Source organism: Oncorhynchus tshawytscha, linkage group LG13 (assembly GCF_018296145.1).
Source record: "Oncorhynchus tshawytscha isolate Ot180627B linkage group LG13, Otsh_v2.0, whole genome shotgun sequence".
NCBI classification, from domain to species: Eukaryota; Metazoa; Chordata; class Actinopteri; order Salmoniformes; family Salmonidae; genus Oncorhynchus; species Oncorhynchus tshawytscha.
In genome coordinates, this window is record NC_056441.1 from 23124388 (window position 1) to 23148334 (window position 23947).

General features: G+C 45.0%; 1 protein-coding gene across 5 annotated transcripts; it reads right to left on the reverse strand.

Annotated features, from left to right (window-relative positions):
* Positions 1-4518: 4518 nt before the first annotated feature.
* topaz1 (testis and ovary specific TOPAZ 1) lies at positions 4519-20565 on the reverse strand. 5 transcript variants are annotated; one of them, XM_024441150.2, is made up of 20 exons: positions 19564-20548; positions 14531-16883; positions 14381-14448; positions 14040-14152; positions 13688-13737; positions 13399-13475; positions 13231-13295; positions 13011-13094; positions 12663-12726; positions 12342-12493; positions 10811-10900; positions 10397-10524; positions 9782-9842; positions 9513-9684; positions 8531-8637; positions 8255-8420; positions 7980-8132; positions 6213-6416; positions 5923-6106; positions 4519-5802 (listed from the first exon to the last, which is right to left on the reverse strand). In XM_024441150.2, the coding sequence occupies exons 1-20, from the start codon at positions 19946-19948 to the stop codon at positions 5601-5603; spliced, it is 4878 nt and encodes a 1625-aa protein (XP_024296918.1). In that variant the 5' UTR covers positions 19949-20548; the 3' UTR covers positions 4519-5600. The 5 variants fall into 5 exon arrangements, with proteins under 5 accessions (XP_024296918.1, XP_024296917.1, XP_024296920.1 ...); XM_024441149.2 differs by having other exon boundaries at positions 14531-17585; XM_024441152.1 differs by lacking the exon at positions 19564-20548 and adding an exon at positions 18823-19552.
* Positions 20566-23947: the final 3382 nt, after the last annotated feature.

Sequence of the window (23947 nt, forward strand, 5' to 3'; positions counted from 1 at the left end):
GCCCCTTTGATGAGAATGGGGGCATGCTCTGTCCTCTTTTTCCTGTAGTCCACCATCATCTCCTTTGTCTTGATCACGTTGAGAGAGAGGTTGTTGTCCCGGGACCACACGGCCAGGACTCTGACCTCCTCCCTATAGGCTGTCTCGTCGTTGTCGGTGATCAGGCCTACCACTGTTGTGTCATCGGCAAATAATGATGGTGTTGAAGTCGTGCCTGGCCGTCCAGTCAAGAGTAAGATGAGCACGCACCCCTGAGGGGTCCCTGTGTTGGGGATCAGCATGGCGGATGTGTTATTACCTACCCTTACCACCTGGGGACAGCCCGTCAGGAAGTCCAGGATCCAGTTGCAGATGGAGGTGTTTAGTCCCAGGGTCCTTAGCTTATTGATGAGCTTTGAGGGCACTATGGTGTTGAACGCTGAGCTGTAGTCAGTGAATAGCATTCTCACATAGGTGTTCCTTTTGTCCAGGTGTGAAATAGCAGTGTGGAGTGCAATAGAGATTGCATCATCCGTGGATCTGTTGGGGTGGTATGCAAATGTGAGTGGGTCTAGGATTTCTGGGATGATGGTGTTGATGTGAGCCATGACCAGCTTTTCAAAGCACTTCATGGCTTACAGACATGAGTGCTACGGGTCGGTTGTCATTTAGGCAATGCTCTTGGGCACATGGACTATGGTGGCCAGCTTAAAACATGTTGGTATTACAGACTCGGACAGGGAGAGGTTGAAAATGTCAGTGAAGACACTTGCCAGTTGGTCAGTGCATGCTCGCGGTACACGACCTGGTAACACAGTCTTCCGGAACAGCTTCTGCTCTCATGCATGTTTCAGTGTTATTTGCCTCGAAGTGAGCATAGAAGTAGTTCATCTGGTAGGCTCGTGTCACTGGGCAGTGCTTTCCTTCATAGTCTGTAATGGTTTGCAAGCCCTGCCACATCCGTTGAGCGTCAGAGCCGGTGTAGTACGACTCGATCTTAGTCCTTTATTGATGCTTTGCCTGTTTGATGGTTCGTCGGAGGGCATAGGGAGATTTCTTATAAGCTTCTGGGTTAGTCCCTCTCCTTGAAAGTGGCAGCTCTAGCCTTTAGCTCAGTGCGGATGCTGCCTGTAATCCATGGCTTCTGGTTGGGGTATGGGTACTTCCGGCGCCGACAGAGATGGCCGCCTCGCTTCGCGTTCCTAGGAAACTATGCAGTATTTCTTTTTTTTTTACATGTTATTTCTTACATTGATATCCCAGGTCATCTTAGCTTTTATTACATACAGTCGGGAGGAACTACTGGATATAAGAGCAACATCAACTCACCATCATTACGACCAGGAATACGACTTTCCCGAAGCGGATCCTTTGTTTTGCCCACCACCCAGGACAATGGATCGGATCCCAGCCAGCGAACCAAAACAACGACGCCGTAAAAGGGGCAGATGAAGCGGTCTTCTGGTCAGGCTTCGGAGACGGGCACATTGCGCACCGCTCCCGAGCATACTACTCGCCAATGTCCAGTCTCTTGACAACAAGGTTGATGAAATCCGGTCAAGGGTAGCATTCCAGAGAGACATAAGAGACTGTAACGTGCTTTGCTTCACGGAAACATGGCTCACTCGAGACAGGCTATCGGAGTTGATACAGCCAGCTGGTTTCTTCAAGCATCGCGCAGACAGAAACAAGCATCTTTCTGGTAAGAATAGGGACAGGAGGGTATGCCTTATGATTAACGAGACGTGGTGTGATCATAACAACATACAGGAACTCAAGTCCTTCTGTTCACCTGACTTCCTCACAATCAAATGTCGACCGCATTATCTACCAAGAGAATTCTCTTCGATTATAATCACACCCGCATATATTCCCCCCCAAGCAGACACATCGAAGGCCCTGAACTAACTTTATTTGACACTATGTAAACTGGAAACCACATATCCTGAGGCTGGGGATTTTAACAAGGCTAATCTGAAAACAAGACTCCCTAAATTCTATCAGCATATCGATTGTGCTACCAGGGCTGGTAAAACCCTGGATCATTGTTATTCTAACTTCCGCGACGCATATAAGGCCCTCCCCCGCCCTCCTTTCAGAAAAGCTGACCACCACTCCATTTTCTTGCTCCCTGCCTATAGACAGAGACTAAAACAGGAAGCTCCCGTGCTCAGGTCTGTTCAACGCTGGTCCGACCAATCGGATTCCACGCTTCAAGATTGCTTCGATCACGTGGATTGGGATATGTTCCGCATTACATCAAACAACAACATTGACGAATACGCTGATTCGGTGAGCGAGTTTATTAGCAAGTGCATCGGCGATGTCGTACCCACAGCAACTATTAAAACATCCCAAACCAGAAACTGTGGATTGATGGACGCATTCGCGTGAAACTGAAAGCACGAACCACTGCTTTTAACCAGGGCAAGGTGACTGGAAACATGACTGAATACAAACAGTGTAGCTATTCCCCCCGCAAAGCAATCAAGCAAGCTAAGCGTCAGTATAGAGACAAAGTAGAGTCGCAATTCAACGTCTCAGACACAAGAGGTATGTGGCAGGGTCTACAGTCAATCACGGATTACAAAAATAAACCAGCCCCGTCGCGGACCAGGATGTCTTGCTCCCAGACAGACTAAACAACTTCTTTGCTCGCTTTGAGGATAATACAGTGACACTGACACGACCCGATACCAAAACCCGCGGATTCTCCTTCACTGCAGCCAACATGAGTAAAACATTTTAACGTGTTAACCCTCGCAAGGCTGCGGCCCAGACGGCATCCCTAGCCGCGTCCTCAGAGCATGCGCAGACCAGCTGGCTAGTGTGTTTACGGACATATTCAATCAATCCTTATCCCACTCTGCTGTTCCCACATGCTTCAAGAGGGCCACCATTGTTCCTGTTCCCAAGAAAGCTAAGTTAACTGAGATAAATGACTACCGCCCCGTAGCACTCACTTCCGTCATCATGAAGTGCTTTGAGAGACTAGTCAAAGGACCATAACACCTCCACCCTACCTGACACCCTAGACCCACTCCAATTTGCTTACCACCCCAATAGGTCCACAGACGACATAATCGCAACCACACTGCACACTGCCCTAACCCATCTGGACAAGAGGAATACCTATGTGAGAATGCTGTTAATCAACTACAGCTCAGCTTTTAACACCATAGTACCTTCCAAACTCATCATCAAGCTTGTATGCAAAGCAGTAATTGTTTCAAAACATCTCCTGCCATGTCACTGACACGTCGTGAAACAGTGTTGTTTGATGAAAGCATTTCCTGTACAGTTTTGTCCTTTTCCCCAAGCATTGTCCCAGCCATATTCACGTAAGCAGGAAGAATTAAGTCCTTAACAATAGTATGGGGCTTGCCTGTCCTAGCCACTCGTTAGCTCACCATATAAGACGCTTCTAGCCCCTTCTTATTAATGGTATCTGTTGCTTTTATACATGTCTTACAACTCAAAAGTCATCTTTATTCTCACTCAAAAACCTCCTGTGGCTTATTTTTCAAATTGTCATGTTTAGTTTCTAAATGTCTGCACAAGAGTGAAGGTTTACCGCAAGAGAGTAACAGTTAACGTGATTGGATGTTAATTATTTGACTAGGCTACATGTATTTGACATTGTGTTATTTCCATGAATTTTATTTTTGGTAGTGAAATGAGGCTACTCAGGCGAGAAAAAAAAAACTCACCCAAATGTATAGCCCATTAGAAAATATAAATGGACTGTTTGAAAATGCGAACATAAACACCAAAAAGTTTTTATAAATGTGAATCACATTTTTATTTTGGCGTACCCCTGACGGCATTGCACCCCCGGTTGGGAATAAGTGTTGTAATCAATGCGTTGGGAGACAGGGACTTGGTGTGGGTGAGGAGTCCGGCTGCAGTGTTTTAAACCATTTGGAGCTGATGGAGAGAGATCTGTGTCATTGGTATAGCATTGGAAGTCAAGGTTTAAATGACAGAGGGTCTGACCAAGAGGGAGGATGTAGATGAAGAGTAATGGAACCAGCAGAGCCCTGGGGGATACCCTATATAACTGCAGCGGAGTCTGAGGTGTAGCCATTGAGGGAGCTGTAGTGGGTCTGTTTTGTGAGGTATGATAAAAGGTAGGAGCAGTCAGAGCACATACACAGGTGATTCCTGCAAGGGTTAAACCCACGACTTTGGCATTGCTAGGTCCTTTCCCCTTATCACCGGAGCCACATCTTGCCTGACGACTCAGCGGAATTCAATTCAGGGTGTTCTATTAAAGACTGCAACATACATTCAGCGATTGGCTCATCTCTAACAAATCAAGAGTATCAAAATTGATAAGGTCGTCGTCAAATAGGCTGGCTCTGGCCCAGCCCGTCAGTTTCTGGGACCAATCAGAACATGTTCACATTCTAAAAATTGTAGGAGATGGAGGCAAAACCAGACTCCTCGTGGACATCAGTTTGGCTAGAGTGATGTGGATGGATAAGCCAGGCAAGAGCCACACGAACACATTATTGATAATACACACAAAAACAGAAGTCAGTCAGTAGTAGTTTATTTTTCCTTTAAGAAATACAAAATAAGACAAACTAAATAGAAGCTTCTAGACTGTTGTTCCAGAAAACAATGTGTTTTACACAACCAATCATACCTACAGTAGAAGATGCTGAAATACTGTTCATCGCTAGAACCGGCGATAGACTTAGAACAGAGAACCAGGTTCTCGACAATCACTTTGAAGCACGAGAAGAATTAAATGATTTTGCACTGGAAAAAGGAAACAAATAGGAATGTAAAGAAATCAGGGAAGTCGTAAACACTGATGTGATTCCAGCTAGGACCATTAGGTTAACTGGGATCAAAATGTCTGTCTCACAAAATCACAGTGAGATCAGAGTTTTGGGACACGCTTGCTTTCCTTACAATAATAATAGTACTGTTGTAAATTTATTCCATTAAAATGTAGCATTACTGAAAGAGCTGACTGACACAAAATAAAACATCTTAGGCTTTTAAATCTGCCTAGAAACAAATGCTAAGGAAAATAAACATTTTCTGAAACAAACCTTGTAGTCAAGTATGAATGGTACCCAGTTCAATACAGACATTCTTTAATCTTTTTTACATTTCTTACAAAACAGTAAAATCTAGCTTCACAATTGTTCAAGTGCCTCAGAAATGTGCAACAAAAAGTGTTTAAAGACAATCAAGCTAAAATTAGAGAACTTTCAAATAAACCACATTTTTCAAACAAAATCTAGTCAAAGCCAAACAAACTTGGAAAGTTCTTCGTACTTTCGCCTCCATTCAACATTTCCTTTAAATTAAAACGACTTACAATGAAAAACTCAACATACAATTAAGTTTTGTAAAAAACTCAAACAATTATATGCAGTTCTGATAGTCTTTTCTTGATATAAATCCCTTGATCAGATCAGCCTGTAAAGTCTAGACAGACTAGACTAGGCAGGTTAAACTTCGAAGAGTGTCACACACACGGCCATGGAAGTGTTCAGTACAACCTTGTCCTGTTCCAAACCTTCCTGGTATTCCCAGAAAGAACATTGGTCGGTATTCCCAGGATGGGAACGTAGGTCAGTATTCCTGGAACACTTTTATTTTTAGGAATGTGTCCAGACCTCTTTGGCCCAGGTGTGGTTGTGTCGGAGCCAGCGGCGCGCAGTGTGTGTGTCGACCACGAACAGTTGTTCCTGACAGGAGTTGACCGCTGTATAGTGGACGGTCAGTTTAGGGTTGGGGACGATCGCTGCCGAGAGGAGGCGACTGCCTGCCGCCAAGTACTCACTCTCACGGTCCCCTGTTCTGTAGAGGGCGAGAGAACCATTAGTATGTATAGTCAACTGCCAGTACTAGACATTCACTTTCAGTCTCCAGTCCTACAGGAAAACGCATGTATGCGCGCGCGCGCGCACGCACACACACCTCTTGAGTGTGATGATGACGGACTGTGGTGTGCCTGTTGTGTTGAGGATGGTTGTAGCATTGATGGTGAGGACCATCTCAAAGGCCAGAGCTATCTCCATCTCCCCCAGGGAACAGGGAACGGTCAGTGCTAGAGAGCCTGGCACGGACTTCACACCAGGATAATAGCCTAGACACAGGGCCTCTGAAACACACACATCGCTCTCAAACTACAGTGTTTCCTAATAAAAAAAGACCAATCTTATTTGATAGATAAGCATGTTTTATTATCTAGTAAGTAATAGACTCACGTTTGAAGAGAGCTCTAGCCCGTAGCCAGATGTTTTGCTTGCCCAGTTTGTGCAGCAGAGTGTGCAGCAGAGGAGGGTCCACAGCCAGGCTCTTAGACAACATGAAACCCAGCGTGTCTGAGGCCACAGTCACAGTTTGTCTGTCGACACATGACTTGAGGTGACTGTTGAACAGACAGCCGTATATGGAGATGTCTGCTAGGTCTGGGGGAGGGTCACACACGGATGGTAACGTCATAAATAAATATGCAACTCACTGGTACCTCTTGGGCCATATACACTACCAGTCAAAAGTTTTAGAACACCTACTCATTCAAGCGTTTGTATTTTTTTTCCATTGTAGAATAATAGTAGAGATATCAAAACTATGAAATAGCACATGGAATCATGTAAAGAATCATGTAGTATAATTTTTATTTTATTTTTTAAAGTTAAATCAAAATCTATTTTATATTTGAGATTCTTCAAAGTAGCCACCCTTTGCCATGATGACAGCTTTACACACTTGGCATTCGCTCAACCAGCTTCATGAGGTGGTCACCTGGAATGCATTTCAATTAACAGGTATGCCATGTTAAGTTAAAATTCTGGAATTTATTTCCTTTAATGCGCTTGAGCCAATCACTTGTGTTGTGACATGGTAGGGGTGGTATACAGAAGACAGCCCTCCTTGGTAAAAGACCAAGTAAGAAAAGAGAAAATTACAGTCTAAGACATGAACGTCAGTCAATATGAAACATTTCAAGGACTCTGAAAGTGCAGACGCAAAAACCATCCAGGGCTATCATGAAACTGGCTCTCATGAGGACCGCCACAAGAATGGAAGACCCAGTGTTACCTCTGCTGCAGAGGACAAGTTCATTAGAGTTACCAGCCTCAGAAATTACGGCCCAAATAAATGTGTCAGGTGTTCAAGTAACAGACAACAACTGTTCAGAGGAGACGGTGTCAACTTAAGGACAATAAGAAGAGACTTGCTTGGTCCAAGAAACTCGAGCAATGGACATTAGACCCGGTGATATTTTTCCTTTGGTCTGGAGTCCTAACAGGAGATTTTTGGTGCCAACTGCCAAAACAGATGCGGTGTGGGTGAACGGATGATCCCTGCATGTGTATTTCCCACCGTAAAGCATGGAGGTGGTGTGGGGGTACTCTGCTGGGGACACTGATTTATTTGGGCTTAGTGGGAATATCTTTTTTTCTTTCTTCCACAGGACAATGACCCAACAACTTCAGGCTGTGTAAGGGCAAGTTGACCAAGGAGAGTGATTTTTTATTTATTTCACCTTTATTTAACCAGGTAGGCCAGTTGAGAACAAGTTCTCATTTACAACTGCGACCTGGCCAAGATAAAGGAGTGATGGTGCTGCATCAGATAACCTGGCCTCCACAATCACCCAATCTCAACCCAATTGAGATGTTTTGGGATGAGTTGGACCGCAGAGTGAAAGAAAAGCAGCAAAGTGCTCAGCATATGTGGGAACTCCTTCAAGACTGTTGGAAAAGCATTCCAGGTGAAGCTGGTTGAGAGAATGCCAAGAGTGCAAAGCTGTCAAGGCAACGGGTGGCTATTTGAAGAATGTAAAATATATTTAGAATTTTAAAACACTTATTTGGTTACTAGATCATTCCATATGCGTTTTCATAGTTTATGTCTTCACTATTATTCTACAATGTAGAAAAATCCAAATAAAAACCCTTGAATGAGTAGGTGTTCCAAAACCTTTTACCAGTAGTGTAGGTTGGTGAGACAGTTTGGGAGCGTACCTGCAGGTTCCTTAAGACCAGGCAGGTTAGTGAGGACCTCCAGTGTGTCTCTGTGGGATGTTATCTCAGCCAGTCGTACCAGAACAGTTGTTCTCTCCGCTACGTCCTCCACCGAACACGGCCACACACACGAACTCAGGAACCACTCGTTATCTACAAGACACACCAGAGGTCTCAAATATCAAACACACACCTTGTTCAATCACTTGAAACTTGGTTTCCTGTGTTTGTGTGTTACATGTTTACATTGGAGTGTGAGACAGTGCATTCGTTACCTCGGAGTGTATTGAGTGCCCCCTCAACACTGTTGCTCCTAAGGAAAAGTTCTGTAGCTATTGTGATTAGGTGACAGCGAGAAGCTCCATCCTCGTTACCGAACAGTCCCTTCAGAGTGGAGTAGTTTACCTTTAACCTGGATAACACATCCACCAGCCTCCGGCCCTTCACAGACAGAGAGAGAGAACACATACGACCTGCATCAGACTCGCATATACACCAATATTACAGACCACATCAGCCTTTGATCCAGTGTGAGAGAGAAACACAGTTACCTTGGCCCATTGTTGTGTCTTGTGGTATCTGAACATCAGAGAGACTCCTATTCTCCCCAGGAAGCTCTTGATCAGACCATCATCCCAGTCCTCTGTCTCCTGGTACACTGGAACAGAGAAGAAAACTATAAAAACACAACAATTAACAATTTTACTGAGTTACAGTTCATAAGGAAATCAGTCAATTGAAATCATTACATTAGGCCCTAATCTATGGAGTTCACATGACTGGGAAGGGGCACAGCCATGGGTTGGCATAGGCCCACCCACTTGGGAGCCAGGACCAGCCAATCAGAATACATTATTCCCCACAAGAGCGTTTTTTTACAGACAGAAATTCTCCTTAGTTTCATCAGCTGTTCGGGTGGTTGGTCTCAGACAATCCCGCAGGTGAAGAAGCCGGATGTGGAGGTCCTGGGCTGGCGTGGTTACACGTGGTCTGTGGTTGTGGGACCTACTGGAACATCTCTAAAATGACGCTGGAGGTAGCTTATATAGAGAAATAAACATTCAATTCTATGGTAACAGTTCTGGTGGACATTCCTGCAGTCAGCATGACAATTGCACACACCCTCAAAACTTGAGATATCTGTGGCATTGTGCCGTGTTAAAATTGTACATTTTAAAGTGGCCTTTTATTGCCCCCAGCACAAGGTGCACCTGTGTAATGAACATGCTTTTTAATATGCCACACCTGTCAGGTGGATGGATTATCTTCTCCTATGCCAAATGTTCACTAACAGGGATGTGATGTTCACACCAAGTGGAGAAATCCATTTTTTGTGCATTTGGAACATTTCTGGGATCTTTTATTTAAGCTCATGAAACCAACACCGCATGTTGTGTTTATATTTTTGTTCAGTATAATATCATCCCAGTCCTAGGTCTCCTGGTACACTGAAACAGAGACAACAAACTAACACACTTATTCATTCATTCATTATCAATGCTCAAAGACCTGTCTATCTCTGTAGTGTCTCACCTGTCTCAGTGAAGGAGGCGAAGGGCAGGGCTAGTCTGTCTTTGTCCCCCTCGAGCAGTGCTATGGCAATGCAGCCGCTGAAGTGCTGTAAGTCGACAAGGCTTCTGTGGGAGTGGCATATGGAGCGGAAGACTACACCCAACCTCCCCCAGTCCTCCTGCTGGGAACACAACTAGAGGGAGAGAGGGAAGGGAAGGAGAGAGAGAAATGTGCCAAAATGATTACATTTAGATCAAACAAGCAACAGAACTAGGAGAAAAATACCTCACCTCCACGAGAGCATGGGCCAGACTCAGCGCTTCAGGAGTGGGAGCTTCGGTGTTCATCGACCTGGAGTGATGAACAAATCAAACAGCCAATCACCCAACACCAATGACAAGATAAAAACATGGGCTGCGATCAGTACGAAAAAACCATGTGCAATGTTAAAATCAACAGAAACACTACTGTACGACCAAGTTCAATAACAGTATGATTATATGGCGGCCTAGAGATCGTATAATGCACGAGTTCTGCCATTTCTCATTGCCACACCCACATTGAGCAGACTAGCATCCTGTCCAGAGGGTGTACTTGTACAACAAGCGGTCTCATGCTACAGAAACAGGAGATCTTCTCCTATGAGCCGAAGGCTACTTAGTTTATATTGATCTTGCGACACCTCGCCACACCCCACCAAACGTGCCTCAAAGGCTTTTGAAGAACGGTGCACACCGTTTTGGGGAAACGTCACTTTCAGTACAAACCATCACGCAACGTAGTAAACATTGAATCGAATTGAACGCACCCATGGGTTTCTCAGCCAGTACCAAAACAGCTCCTATAAAACAGGCTTGGGTTGCCAGGTACAGGACTGACCCGAAGGTGTGTGTAAGATGACTCACCTGTGGTTGCCAGGTTTAGTTGTGTAATTCTCAGGTGAGTCTGCTGGGTGGTATTGTGGCGACTGAAGGAACATGTGTAGGACACGCTCACATTGGTCGACATTTAACCCCAAGCCTGCATCCACCATCTGAACTCACACCATTTAGATCAGCAGGGTCACACGCTTTACTTAAAACAAATAAAACTGACAAACAACAAGTCAGCTTCAGTGCACACACACCAGAGGAGGCTGGTGGGAGGAGCTATAGGACAAAAGGCTTATTGTAATAGCTGGAATAAATGGAATGAAGTCACAAGGTTTCTATATGTTTGATACCATTTAATTTATTTAATTCCAGCAATTACAATGAGCCTTTCCTCCCTATAGCTTATCACACAATCCTCCACTGACAGAGACACATACACCTTAGTACCTTAGAGGTGAGTTGAATGAGTTCAGGTAAGATGGATTGGTCTCTCTCTCCCACATAGTCGAACAGAGCCAGGAGAAACGCTGGACTGGGCTAGATGGGGGAGAGGGACAAGTCAAATAATACCAGTTTGCTTTGCTGACCACTAGGGGTGTAACGGTACACATATTCGTACTGAACCGTTCCTGCACGGGGACCTTGGTTCGCACACGAATGAATATATAAAAACAATCTACTAAAACACTAGGCCAATAGGCTATGCCTACGCTGCATTGTATGCCATTGCCTCAAGTAAACTGAGCTGGAAAACATTTGTAGGGCATATTGTTAAAACAAGAGTCTATACGCACACAATAGAAATGATAACCTTAACTGGCACATTCCTTTTGTGAAGCGCTGCCGGGAACTAGTACTGTACGATGGCGAGTGGTGGGGGTCGATCCTCCATCATAGTTTAAATCTCCAGTTTGGGAACATTTTGGCTTCACAGTAGATTACAATGGCGATGGACAGAGAGTTGCTGATAAAACATTTAACAGTATGTCACCACTGCTCAACGCGAATAGCCTATGCAGAGTGGCGCGTGTAGCTTGTCGGCCAATCACAAGTCATCAAAACAGCGCTATAGTCAGAGCCTCCACGTGCAGCAAAGCAAGTAAAGCGATTATGTAATCAAAGGAAATTGTTGACTTAAATGAAACTATTATGCCACAAACGACCAAGAGTCAACAGGTAGGCTGCTACCTAATCTAAATGAGGTGTTGTTTTTAACGGTAGGACAGGGAGAAAAGCACATGCAGCCTCAATTAGCCATACTAGCTAAATTAACCAACTTGCTTTCTCAGTTTGATGCAGCCAAGACAGGTACTACTTAATCATATTGGATGATAAATAAACTCAGTTATTTTACTAGCGTGACTCAGCTTGGTTGGTTGCTCTCCCTCCTCCTCGCTCCCTGTGTACACACACAGCAAGGCCCCTCCGTCACCTGCTAGAGCGCGTCTCCCTCGCACATAACCATCTCTGGTTATTAAAGTAGCTAACAAATATACTTTGCTGCTGCTTCCCTCAGACAAATCAGTCTATGCAGAACTGGCCTAGTTGTCTTTGGGTCTTTTCGGAACGGGATTCTATCATTTATTTATGCATATCGGGTCCAGGTGGGAAATCCCCAGGTCCATGAAGACCTCTACCTGAAAGGCCCAACATAATAATCCCTGTCACAACAGAGAATCAAATCAAACTTTGCCACGTGCCGAATACAACAGGTGTGGACTTTACAGTGAAATGCTTACTTATGAGCCCTTTCCCTACAATGCAGAGTTCAAAAGTAAGACAAATTCTAACATCTTTAACAGAAATAGTAACACAAAATTACAATGAGGCTATATACAATACAAGGAGTACCGGCACAGAGTCAATGTGCAGAGGTACGAGGTAGTTGAGGTAATATGTACATGTAGGTTTGGGGTAAAAGTGACTACGCAATCAGGATGGATAATAAACAGAGTAGCAGCAGTGTGTGTGTTCGTACCAGTATGTTGTGGGCGGTGCTGACGTGCAGCACCGTGATGATGTCAGACAGAAAGCCAGCTTTGAGCAGAGCGGCCAGGAGAGAATTCAGGACCAGAGGGGTGTGGTAGACACCTGGAGGACTGAACTGGTAGTACGACGTAAACACTGACACTGAAGGGAGAGGTGGACGGAGGTGTGAAAGGAGAGAGAAGGGACACGGACCGTAAGCAGGACAGTGAAGCGTGTCAAAGAACCATCCATCTGTGTTGTTCCTGCATCTACCCCAGTCAGATATGTCTGAGGAGCAATCAGCACTACAATTTCATCAAAACACACTAACCTGCCCTCTGCAGACAGACAGGGTTGGAAGACCTGACAAACCTCAGCACCGTCTCTACACAGAACTAAAAGAAAACGCATGAAATAGTCAAGACATAACGCTCAGCAATCTTCACATGGAAAGAATTCACAGGTCAACCAACAGACACCATCATATCCATTAAGCCTTCCACTTGGCATGAACATTATCAAAGCTCAAGCTCTCAACCACAAGCAGAGGGTGCTCTTACATCAGCAGTGCTACCAATTTGGACTACAGCTCAATTTATTTTCCATAGCTAAATGTTTTTGCTACGGTGCACCCTAATGAAGAGGACCCAGGTGGTTATTGGAGGCAGTAGCAGCCTACCTTCTCGTCTCCTCTCTTGGGCACATGGAGGAACCAACAGGTCTTATGGAAACAGTCCGACATGCTGAAATAGTACTTGCAATACTGAGGGAGGAGAGAGGGAATGGAGGACAGAGGGAATTCATCAAATCTGTTTTGTTTTTTTATGGATAACTAGGACAATTCATAAAAGTATATTTTATAAAGACAAACATAAGTAGTTTTATTATGAGGTAGTTACACTGTCAAATTGTCTTTGAGGGCCGGTGTCTGCTGCCGCTGGGTCTTTACATGAGGTTGTATGTCCTGTGGAACGACATGAGTCAGTTCTCTCTGCGGCTTCACATCAAAGCTGTACAGATACAAGTTTTCATTATGTATTGTGGATGTTGTGCGTCTTCCCCCTCACCGTTGCACCAGGAGTCTCCAGTCATCAGATAAGGCAGTGTGCTCTTAAATGAGTTCAGAGACTGGAAGGCCTGGGCCCTGCAACACAACTTAATCATCATTCTCCTTCACCCCTGAACCATCATTGCCACCACTACCCTTCTCAAACATCATCATCTCTCTGATAGAAGTACAGTGGTATGAAAGGAATGAAGTGTTGATGAACAGTACTACTGCAGAAAGAACAGTAGAGGTGTAGTGTTGGAGTAGGCCTAGATGGTATATTGTATTAGTCAGTGTAAGTAATATACCTCTCAGAGATCTCTGCCTTCATAGGACTGTAGTTGTAGTCAGTTCCACCCTGCTCAAACACACAATACAGCAATGTCACAATTGTACTTATTCAAAAGCAGTTTGTTTCCTGAATTGAACCCAATCATGGTTTATGCTATGAGCATCTCTCCCTCTGCATATATAGATCTGTAAATTGTAGATCCTCACCATACTGCAAGTCAGCTTATACTGCATATTCTGTATCCTGACTATGTGTCTGTAATCTGTTAGTACAATGTCTATTGCTGGCAGCACCTATTCACGGAGTCAAATTCTGCACATTGGTAAATGTACTTGGTGAATAAAGTGATTGTGATGCTATGAGCTGACCTGGTCTGGATGTAATGCGTGGACAGTAGGGGGCCAGCTGTTGCTGTGGACCAGGGCAGGCTTAGGGTTGGAACTGGCTACAGGTCTCCAAGATCGTCCTGCACTCTCCTCATCTAAACACAAAACACACATTACAACAGGTTTACACTATCATCTCATATTAAAAGGTCATTATTGAGCGACAAAAAGAGATTTATCAGAATTTCACACTAGCTGGTTTTCAGTCTTTCCATAGTTTATATTGTGACTGTGTGTGTGTGTGTGTGTACACACACACACACACACACACACACACACACACACACACACACACTTCTATTGACCCTTTCAGAGGCACAAACCTTTAAAGTGGATAATTCTTCTCTGGTCAGTCTTAAAACCAGGAGGCCCATCTGTACCCGTGGTGGAGCTATAAGACAAAACAGAGAGAGAGCATTTTCAAAGTCCTGTATAAGAGGTAGCTAACAAATTCAAACTTAAAACGATCATACCTTTTCTCAGTGGCCCATGAGGGACCTGCACCTGTGAGTAGTAGGGCTCTCCCTGCCCCAATGGTGGTCCTGGCTCTAGGGGCCCTTCGTCCCTTGGTTGACCCGAGCATGGGTTCAAGGTCCTGAGGCAAGCTCCCAAACAGCTCTGGGTCATCCAGGAGAACATCTACAAGCAGGATGTCCTGCTTGTAGGCTGTGAACTCATCCAAGAGGTGAGCTTTGGGGTCACTAGCCAGCTTGACTTTTGACCCTGCCCTAACTTCTACTTCCTGGTGTTGAGTGTGTGACCCGGAAAAGGAAGGAGTGCCGGCTTCCTGGTTCTCAGACGTGACCTTAGTACAGGAGGTGGACTGATTATGATGATCGACATCATCTTCATCAGTACAGGGCTGGGTTCTAACAGGCTCTAGTGTCCCCTCTTCACCACATGTACCATCATCTTCATCAGTGGAGGATGCCTGGGCCTGTGTTCCAACACCTACTGCACTGGACAACTTCTCTTTCTGGACTACAAAGTCATCATCCTCTTCTGAGTAGCTCTGTGTCTGCAGCATCAGGCGTGTTATGCACAGCATTGGTGTTTGACCTCCAAGAATCCCAGGGGCGAGGTTACTGATCGTGGCCACCACAGCCTCTCCCTCTTTGGGCTTGCCAAGCGACGAGCCCCCCTGTGTGCTCTTCTGCTCTGGACGTTGGTGCTCCTGCTTCTCTGGACTGGAGGACTCACTGCCTGGTAAAACCAAAACCTTCAGTTCTCCACTCGCAGCCGCCTCTCCTTTCATTTCATCTCCCTCTCTGCTCTGCATCTCCACTCCCTCTGCCTTTCTTTTTTCTTGAGGCAGAAGTGAGGAGCTGGATGAGAGAAAGGAGGATTCAGCTGAAAGACAGGAGAAATCTGGTGGAAGAGAGGATGACTCTGCTGAGTGAAATGAGTTTGAGTGAGACGTGTCGGTCTTACTGTCCACAGCTGATGGGGAGGATGGTGCATTGAACATAGCCCCACCTTCATCCTTCCTCCGAGGGGAGGAGGGAGTAAGAAAGGAGGAGGGAGTAGGAGAGGAGGGTGGTGGGGATGTCTCTATGTTTTGGGATGCAGATGAGAACAGCAGAAAGGTGGCAGTGGCTATGTCACTACCGACGCCTATAGGAGGGGGGGTGGAGGCTGTCTCACCGCCGCCACTGACTTTAGCTGGAGGGAAGGTTGAGACAGAGTCAGTTTTGGGTGGAGAGAGGCAAGAAACAGTGTATGTGTCAGTCTGAGAAAGGTTGGAGGAAACTGAAAGAATTGGATCAGTTTCACTGTGGTTTTTGGGTGGGGTGAGGAGGGCGGAGATAGTGGGAGCTTTAGGTGGAGGGGATATGGAAGCTTTGTTGCGATGGAGACCCCTAGTTCTGAGTTGGGACTGTGGTTTCTTGTGACAGAGAGGATGGGATGGGTACACCTTGCTTGAAGTGTCAGGAGAGAGTGAACACTGGGTCACGCTCTCATCCTCTTCTCCTCCTCCTTCTCTTCCATTGCTCATGTCTTTCTCTTCCATCATGTTTCCCTCTCCCTTCATCCCATTCCTATGAGCATAAACCTGGTAGCTTGTCTGTGGAGTGTATTCAGTGAGTGTACAGTGAGAGGTGAGAACTCTGGTTCTCTCAGCCCTCACCAGTGAGTCTCCATAACCGTTCACCAAGGCTCCATTAACACAGCCCACAGCTGATGACACAGAATCCGCTGGGGGTGTCAGTGGTCCATTTGCATTGAGGACTGATGTCACAGAGAGTGACTGTGCAGAATCAGGTTTGGGGAAGGGCCAGGAGAGGTAGGTGCGTGCACAGGACAGGTGCAGCCTCTTGATGTAGGCCACCACTCTACGACAGGAGAACAGGTCTTGGTCCTCAGTGTCGCTGTCAGAGGGGGGGTCTACTCCCACGCCGTTCTCCATGGACCAGGGAGACAGCGTCCCGTTGGCAGTGGACTCCAGTGACCTGTCACCTCCCCCGGGCCCTGCCCTCCAGCCTCCATCCTGTGTCATAAAGTGGTGTGATCTCACAGGAGCATCTGTAGCGTTGCTATGACTACGACTGACATGACTTGTGTGTAAATGCGGCGGGACTTCACATGGCATCTCAGACATCGTCCCACTGTCTTCAAGGGAAGCGATAGCTATCCCAGGATCCAGTTCTGGTTCACTTGGACTAGAATGTTTTTGCTCCATTAGGTCTCCGTGGACATAACCCAATCTCATCCGCTTAGCGACTGGCTTTCCTGTTTCTACGTCATCACTTCCTGTTCCAGAGTCTTCAAGAATGCCTCTGTCATGCGTTCCAGCCCCGCTTGACCCCCTGCTCACCTGCTGCTTACCTAGTGAGAGACAAGCAAAACCATTGGTGGAGGCTTCAGACATCCCGCGATCCGAGGCAGCGAGAGATGCAGAACGATTTGACTCAGTCAATCTGTGCGCCCCCGTGTGCATGCACTGGTGAATTTCAGTCTGCGTCAAAAGCTGACCATTCTTCCCACACTGAGAACAGTGACGCAACTTCTTTCTACTAATGCGCTCCCAGGTCGTCTCACTCCCATGGCTCCCTCTGCTGCAACAACTAGGCCCTAACAGACCAACTTTGCTCCGATAGTCCCACTTGAAACAACGCACTACTTTGGAAGTCAGGAGTTGGGCCGGCAGCAGGCAGGAAAAGCCCCCAACCGAGACGTCACATATTTGAGCTACATCGCAGAGCTTGACCTTGGGGTACCTCCCTATCCAGATCACCAGCTTCTTGGGGGCCTTAATGGTGGAGGTGAAATTCTTCCTGGTTTTAACCCTGACCGTAGGCTGCTCAAGCCCTACTACTCTGCTGAGGACGATGGCCCTGCCTCTGCCTGTCACTCCAACTGGCTCAACCCTGGTCAGCTTCCTTCTCTTAGGGGGCGTGTATTTAATTTCTCCACACAGGGCGCAGCACAAGGTTTTAACCACTCTCCTGACTGACCGCTGTGGACAGGATGGCGAGCTGAGAGGGGGTTTGGGGCGATGGCGTGTAACAATGGGACTCCTATCAATATCTGGAAGCGGAGATGAACACCGTCAGTTGATCTAAGTTATTTTAAGGTAACTATGGGTGTATCTCAATAGTTTCAACTGGCTTCCTCTCCTTGATCCTCTCCTTCATTTAACTTCGCTAGAATATTTAGAACAGGAAAAGGCCTACACTTGTCCAGTTTTTTGACGTCAGTGCAAATTAAGGGAAGGAGACAAGGGGGGAAACCGGAGATGAGGGAAGGAAAGGAGACGAGGGGAGGAAGTCAATTACCACTATTGAGTTGAAACCTATAAGCTAAGTAGTCTGAAAATGCATATACTTCAACCAACGACATATAAACCCTGGATTGCTGATGCTATGCAGCAACCGGTTGGCCATATTGGCACTCCAGGAGAAGCAGTCCTCCATAGGAATTAATGGAATTCTATATTATTTCAATTAACTGTTTCAAGGACAAAATGACATGTATTTAAGTATTTTTGTTGTAGTGGAGACAGTAACATTAGCACTCTAATAAAATATATATATATTTGTTTTAAATACATTTTATATTTAGCTCACATATAATTTAAAATTATGCATTAAGATGTAATAGAATAAACGTGTCAGAAACGTAGACATTGTAGAGTTGTGCCAAGATGGCTGAGGTGGCTTCAATACAGCGCCCCCTGACAGTCATCCAGGGCTTATACAGACTTCAACTCATTTTTAGCATACATAACGTGGAGATTAATTGGAAATCTAGCGTACATTAGTTACAATCGATTTAAAAATCAGGCTCAAACGTCATAAAAGTTAACTAGATCGCTTTTCATGGGTTGATTGGTCAAAGCTGAATTACCCCTACAGATTTCTCAATGCATTAATACAAATTCATGCAACTTTAAAGCCATCTAGCCATGTGAAATAAATGCCTGCTAGTCATCAACTGTCTCCTGGGAAGCTAGAAATGCAGACTGCGTGGAGCACAGCATTCATAATGTAATTTTGGTCGACAATGTAACAGACATTTCAGAAGCAACAGCTAACTGAGCTTGCCTCAACAGTGACGTTTCATTCATTGCCACGTTGCTGCAAGTGGAGTTAGCGCCAGAGTGAGCGTTACTGATTACAAGCCCGCTAGTTAGCTTAAATGCTAGTGGGCTAGCTAGCTATACCTAGCATGTTGAGGCAGGCTAGCTTGCATACGAAACCAGTCAATCACATTATCGATGCAGTGCTCAATTCAATACGATAAAATGGTAAAACATGTATCTTACTTGATATCCCATTAAGTAGGGAGATTGCCCTTTTTACGGCGTGGCCAGCATCTCCTTCGGTAGATTCTGCACCTCCTCGTTCTGTCCCTGCACTTGTTGCAGATCGTAAGTTCTCAACTTCAAACTTTCCTTCGCTCCCCTTGCGCTTTCGCAAGTTTCAAAGCAGCACTCACCCGGTTATTGGTTCTTTTTCGTGACTGCGCTGGAGACTGCTCTTCAACTGCCTTGTCTGACTCTAAACAAGAGACGTTCCTCCTGCGCTCTATTGATCGTGTTCTTCTCAGCACAGATTTTCTAGTTTTCTTGGCCAATGTCACTGGAGACTTGCCAGCAGCAACATCTCGAGTATTGACAGCTGCACCGCACGCTCTCACTCTGGACTTCACCGATAGGTCGCTCTCTATGTAATAAGAAAGGTCGCTCTCTATGTAATAAGAAACGTGCTTAGAGTTTTTACCCTTGGAAATTGCTTGGTTAAAAAAGTATTGATTTTATCAGTCAGTTCGTTGGAGCCCTCACTGCCAAAGGACACCGCCAACTGCAGCCTGCAACATAATTCGTTCTTATGCCCCGCTGTCACCCTATTCGGCCTAGTTGCATATTTCCTTCTTGTCTGAGGTCCCCCGACTTTAGCCTGGACATATTTGCTTTAGTATATGGCCCATCTACTTTCACCTCAATCATTCCCAGTGCTCAAATGCCCATTGTATTTAAAATCATTTATCTTGGACAGCTCCATACCTTCACATTCAGTCAATGGTGTTGACCTCTGTTCCCCACTGTCTGCTGGCACCGCAGTTGTTTTTCCGACAGCTGTCTCACTCGCAAGGTGCCCCTTTTCTGTCCCCAAGTATGGGGGGAAATTATGATTTTCGGATTTCAAAACTGTGGATTCAGTGTACCCCAAAACAAAATCATCCTTCGTTTTCAATTCACTGTTTTCCTCGTTTTGTGAAGAGCATTCCAGAGTTTTCCTGATGCTGTTAGGATCGCCATGTGTATCGCCGGTTGGCGAGTACAACACTTTGAATGGCCGTCTCCGTCTGGGCACGCTTGGCAGTCCATTATTGCCTTCAACTTTCAGCACGCTTCGATTTAATTTGATCCTCCCGGTAGATGGGAGCATGGTCGCATTTCAGAGCTATTTTATCAGCGAACACGAAAAATATTTTATTTGCACCGTTTTTTCTTTACTTTTTGTCTGCCAATGCGTTATTAGAGTTTGATAAACCTCAAATCTGTTCAAAAGCTAACTTTGAAAGAAAAAAATGTAAACCAAAATTGTCTCTTCCCACTAATAAAATAAACGTAAGTTTAACTTAGGCAACGGGAAATACCATGCACGGGCTATAACTATTTGTCGGATGATAAATAAATAACACAAATGTCAAATTCAGACGCTGGCTAGTAGGCGAAAATCGCTCCATTCAATTTCGATGCAAATGCAGAATTTGTTTACACAAATTATTCTTACAAACAACTCTGGTTTCTAACGTTCTCGTTAATTGAAAATGTTATGTAGAGCCTGTCAGGCTAGCTTTCCCTGCCTCACTTCCCATTTAAATCACACCTGTTGCAGCGGAGCTTGATGCTATCCTACTGGGCATGCGCATAGCCACGAACGTCCGACAATTTACATACATTTTCTTAGATACTGTAGCCTAGGCTACATTTTTCATTTAGTCTATCCTATCAGAGAAAGTCAAACATAATGAATAATTCAACATATAGGCTATGAGTTTGAATGCTGAGCATGATCCCATTATTGTTGATCCCAAAAGTTGTCGATGGATGCAGGTTAAAGCCCCAAACCAGAGAAGGCTACAAGAACTATGCCTTATACACCTCACATAGATTACATGGCTACAAATACAAAATGGACACAACACAGGACTAAAATTCAATACATCTTTATTGTCTATGAAAGGTAGTTGACAAGATCATTGGAAAACATTAAAAATAGCACTATGCAGAGATCTGTATATAATGACGAGATGCTCATGTCTCCTTCATAACAATAGGTAGATTTTTGACAGATTTTGGCGAGAGCTAAACCTCTCGCTTCGACTCTTCCTCTCTGTACTAGGATAGCAGAAGCCTTCTTTAATCATTATGTCAAAACAAATCAAAGTGTATTGGCCACGTGCACAGGGTACAGTGAAATGCTTGTTTGCTAACTTTCCTTAACAATGCAGTACAATAACAATATCATTACAAAAGTCCCAAAATTACAAATAGTAATACATAGTAGAAGAAAAAAAGAGTAATAAAAACTATTATGAGAAGTAGATAATATAATATATACAGTAGCCTATGATTGAGATAAAAATAAGGACGGTTTAATACAAGTAATAAAGTGAGTAAAAGGACTTGGTATAGCAGTTTAAATAAATAGTAATAATAAGTTGCAACAGCAGTGCTGAATGTGTGTGAGTGCGTGTGTGCGAGAGTGTATGTGTATGTGTGTCTAGCAGGCCAGATAAAGGCCAGGTTGTTCTAGATTGTGTCACATTAACCTTGTGTCCTCATTGACCTTTTGATAATTGTCTAGTTGTGTAGTGGATTACTTTAAGGAAAGACCTTTTTAAGCTGCAGCTGTGTTCATAGTCAATTTACACACAGCCTACGGGCCATCGCAACACCCTACCTACACTACCATCCCATTTCATATAATCACAACATACATTATACAAAACCAGAGGTCTGGGATAGAGAAAGTCCCTTGTGTTGGGAAGTAGGCTCCGCCCTCTTCACTGCAGAGGTTACGGGTGAAAGGTATTTGACATATGTATTTAACCCAGCTCTGGAAGTCAGGGTTGAGGGGTCGTAGGTGAGAGGTCAAGGAGAGACCCTGGTGTTGGGAAGTAGCCGGTCTCATCACCACAGCGGCCTGATTCACAACACCAGCTGCCCCGCCCTACCGGACCTGACCAGTAGATGGTGCTCCAAATTCTCGGCCCTACCAGACCTGACCAGTAGATGGTGCTCCAACTGCCCCGACCCTACCAGACCTGACCAGTAGATGGTGCTCCAACTGCCCGACCCTACCAGACCTGACCAGTAGATGGTGCTCCAACACCAAACACAGTGGTCTTCTGTCCTGAGGGGAAGGGAGAAGAAAAGAGGGACATACAGATGATTGAGAGAGAAAAGTGTTAAGGGACCACTAAGTTCCCTATAAGCGCTAATATGACTGCAACATAGAGAGGGAGAGAGAGAGAGAATAAGAGATAGAGAATATGAGAGATGGAGAGTGAGAGATAGAGAGAATAAAAGAGAGAGAATATGAGAGAGTGAGAGACAGAGAGATAATAAGAAAGAGAGCGAGAGATACACAAAAAGAGCAGGAGAGATGAGCCTTCCTAGCTCCTCTCACAGCCAGGGAGGACCCTGGGAGATTCGTTAACTGATAGGCTTTTACCCACAACCCCTTGCTCTACTGCCATCACAATCTGAGGCCTGACACGACACCCATCGCTCCCTATGCAGATTTTATAATCAGGGTGTGTGTGGGGGGAGAGAGGTTAGGGGAATATATAAGCTTTTACTTTGCATTTCAAATGATTGGGGATTAGTACTCGTATGAGATAAATGGGAAGAGAGAGAGTCAGCTCAAAGTCACAAGTCAGTCAGTCACTCGTCTTACTGTAGTTGACTTTCATGCACGATTTCTAATCTCATGACTTAAAGGAATCGGAAAAGCGAAGCAGACGTTTCTGGCGTTTGGCAAAAAAATTTAAGTTCTCTAAAGCCTCCATAAATGTTGTTTCATCTTTACATTCTCCTCTCTATGTCTCTCTCTTTCTCGAGAACTTCTCAAACTTTGTCTCTGTCTACCATGAGGTCCCTAATATTTTGGGTTGTAAACTGAGGGGTCTTGGTGCTTTATAAATGTTATGGTTTTAAAAAGCCTGTCAAAGAACCTTCACATATTATAACTAGGGCCCAGAGCCTTTTTTTGGTCAGGTCGAGTGACTTTAATTTAGAGCCATAGAGTTGCAGGATATTGCAGAGTATCACCATTAGAAAGACCATGTTAATGATGAGTTTGGGTTTCTATACATCTCTACTCTGATCTCAGGAAGCAGAATCAATCATGGAACTTGGCCTGCCAAGAAGACAGAATGATCAAACATATACCAACATGGAAATACCTTCCATGAATCCAGAATAACAAAAAGTAAAGATGAAAGATGCTGCATGCAGTGGAGGATGTGGAGGGGAAGACGGTTCATAACAATGTCTGGAACAGAGCAAACGGAATGGCATCAAATACGTGGAAACCATGTGGAAACCAAGTGGAAACCATGTGGAAACCAAGTGGAAACCATGTGGAAACCAAGTGGAAACCAAGTGGAAACCATGTGGAAACCAAGTGGAAACCATGTGGAAACCAAGTGGAAACCAAGTGGAAACCAAGTGGAAACCATGTGTAAACCAAGTGGAAACCATGTGGAAACCAAGTGGAAACCATGTGGAAACCAAGTGGAAACCAAGTGTAAACCATGTGTAAACCATGTGGAAACCATGTGGAAACCAAGTGGAAACCATGTGGAAACCAAGTGGAAACCAAGTGGAAACCAAGTGGAAACCATGTGGAAACCATGTGGAAACCAAGTGGAAACCATGTGGAAACCAAGTGGAAACCATGTGGAAACCAAGTGTAAACCATGTGTAAACCAAGTGGAAACCATGTGGAAACCAAGTGGAAACCAAGTGTAAACCATGTGTAAACCATGTGTAAACCAAGTGGAAACCATGTGGAAACCAAGTGGAAACCATGTGGAAACCAAGTGGAAACCATGTGGAAACCAAGTGGAAACCATGTGTTTGATGTATTTGATACCATTCCACTGATTCCGCTCCAGTCATTACCACAAGCCCGTCCTCCCCAATTAAGGTGCCACCAACCTCCTGTGGCTGCCTGCTGTCTGGTCATATGAGCTCAGTAGAACGAGAGGGAGAGTTGATAGACAGACAGAGTAACTGCAGCTGTCTCAGTGGGAAATACACTGTAATGATCGCTCACACACCCTCTATCCAGGGACAGAGAGAGGAAATGTGAGGGCTTGTGTGTGTTTTTAATGTTATGTAAAAATGTAGACTTTCCCCCTGCATTCCCTTT

Coding starts and splice junctions, on each gene's coding strand:
- topaz1 (XM_024441149.2), bottom strand. CDS start 19,948: ATGCTCCCATCTACCGGGAGGATCAAATTAAATCGAAGCGTGCTGAAA. Junction 13,476..13,687: donor AAGGCAGAGATCTCTGAGAG/GTATATTACTTA, acceptor GTTGTGTTGCAG/GGCCCAGGCCTTCCAGTCTC. Junction 13,095..13,230: donor CTCAAAGACAATTTGACAGT/GTAACTACCTCA, acceptor CTCCTCCCTCAG/TATTGCAAGTACTATTTCAG.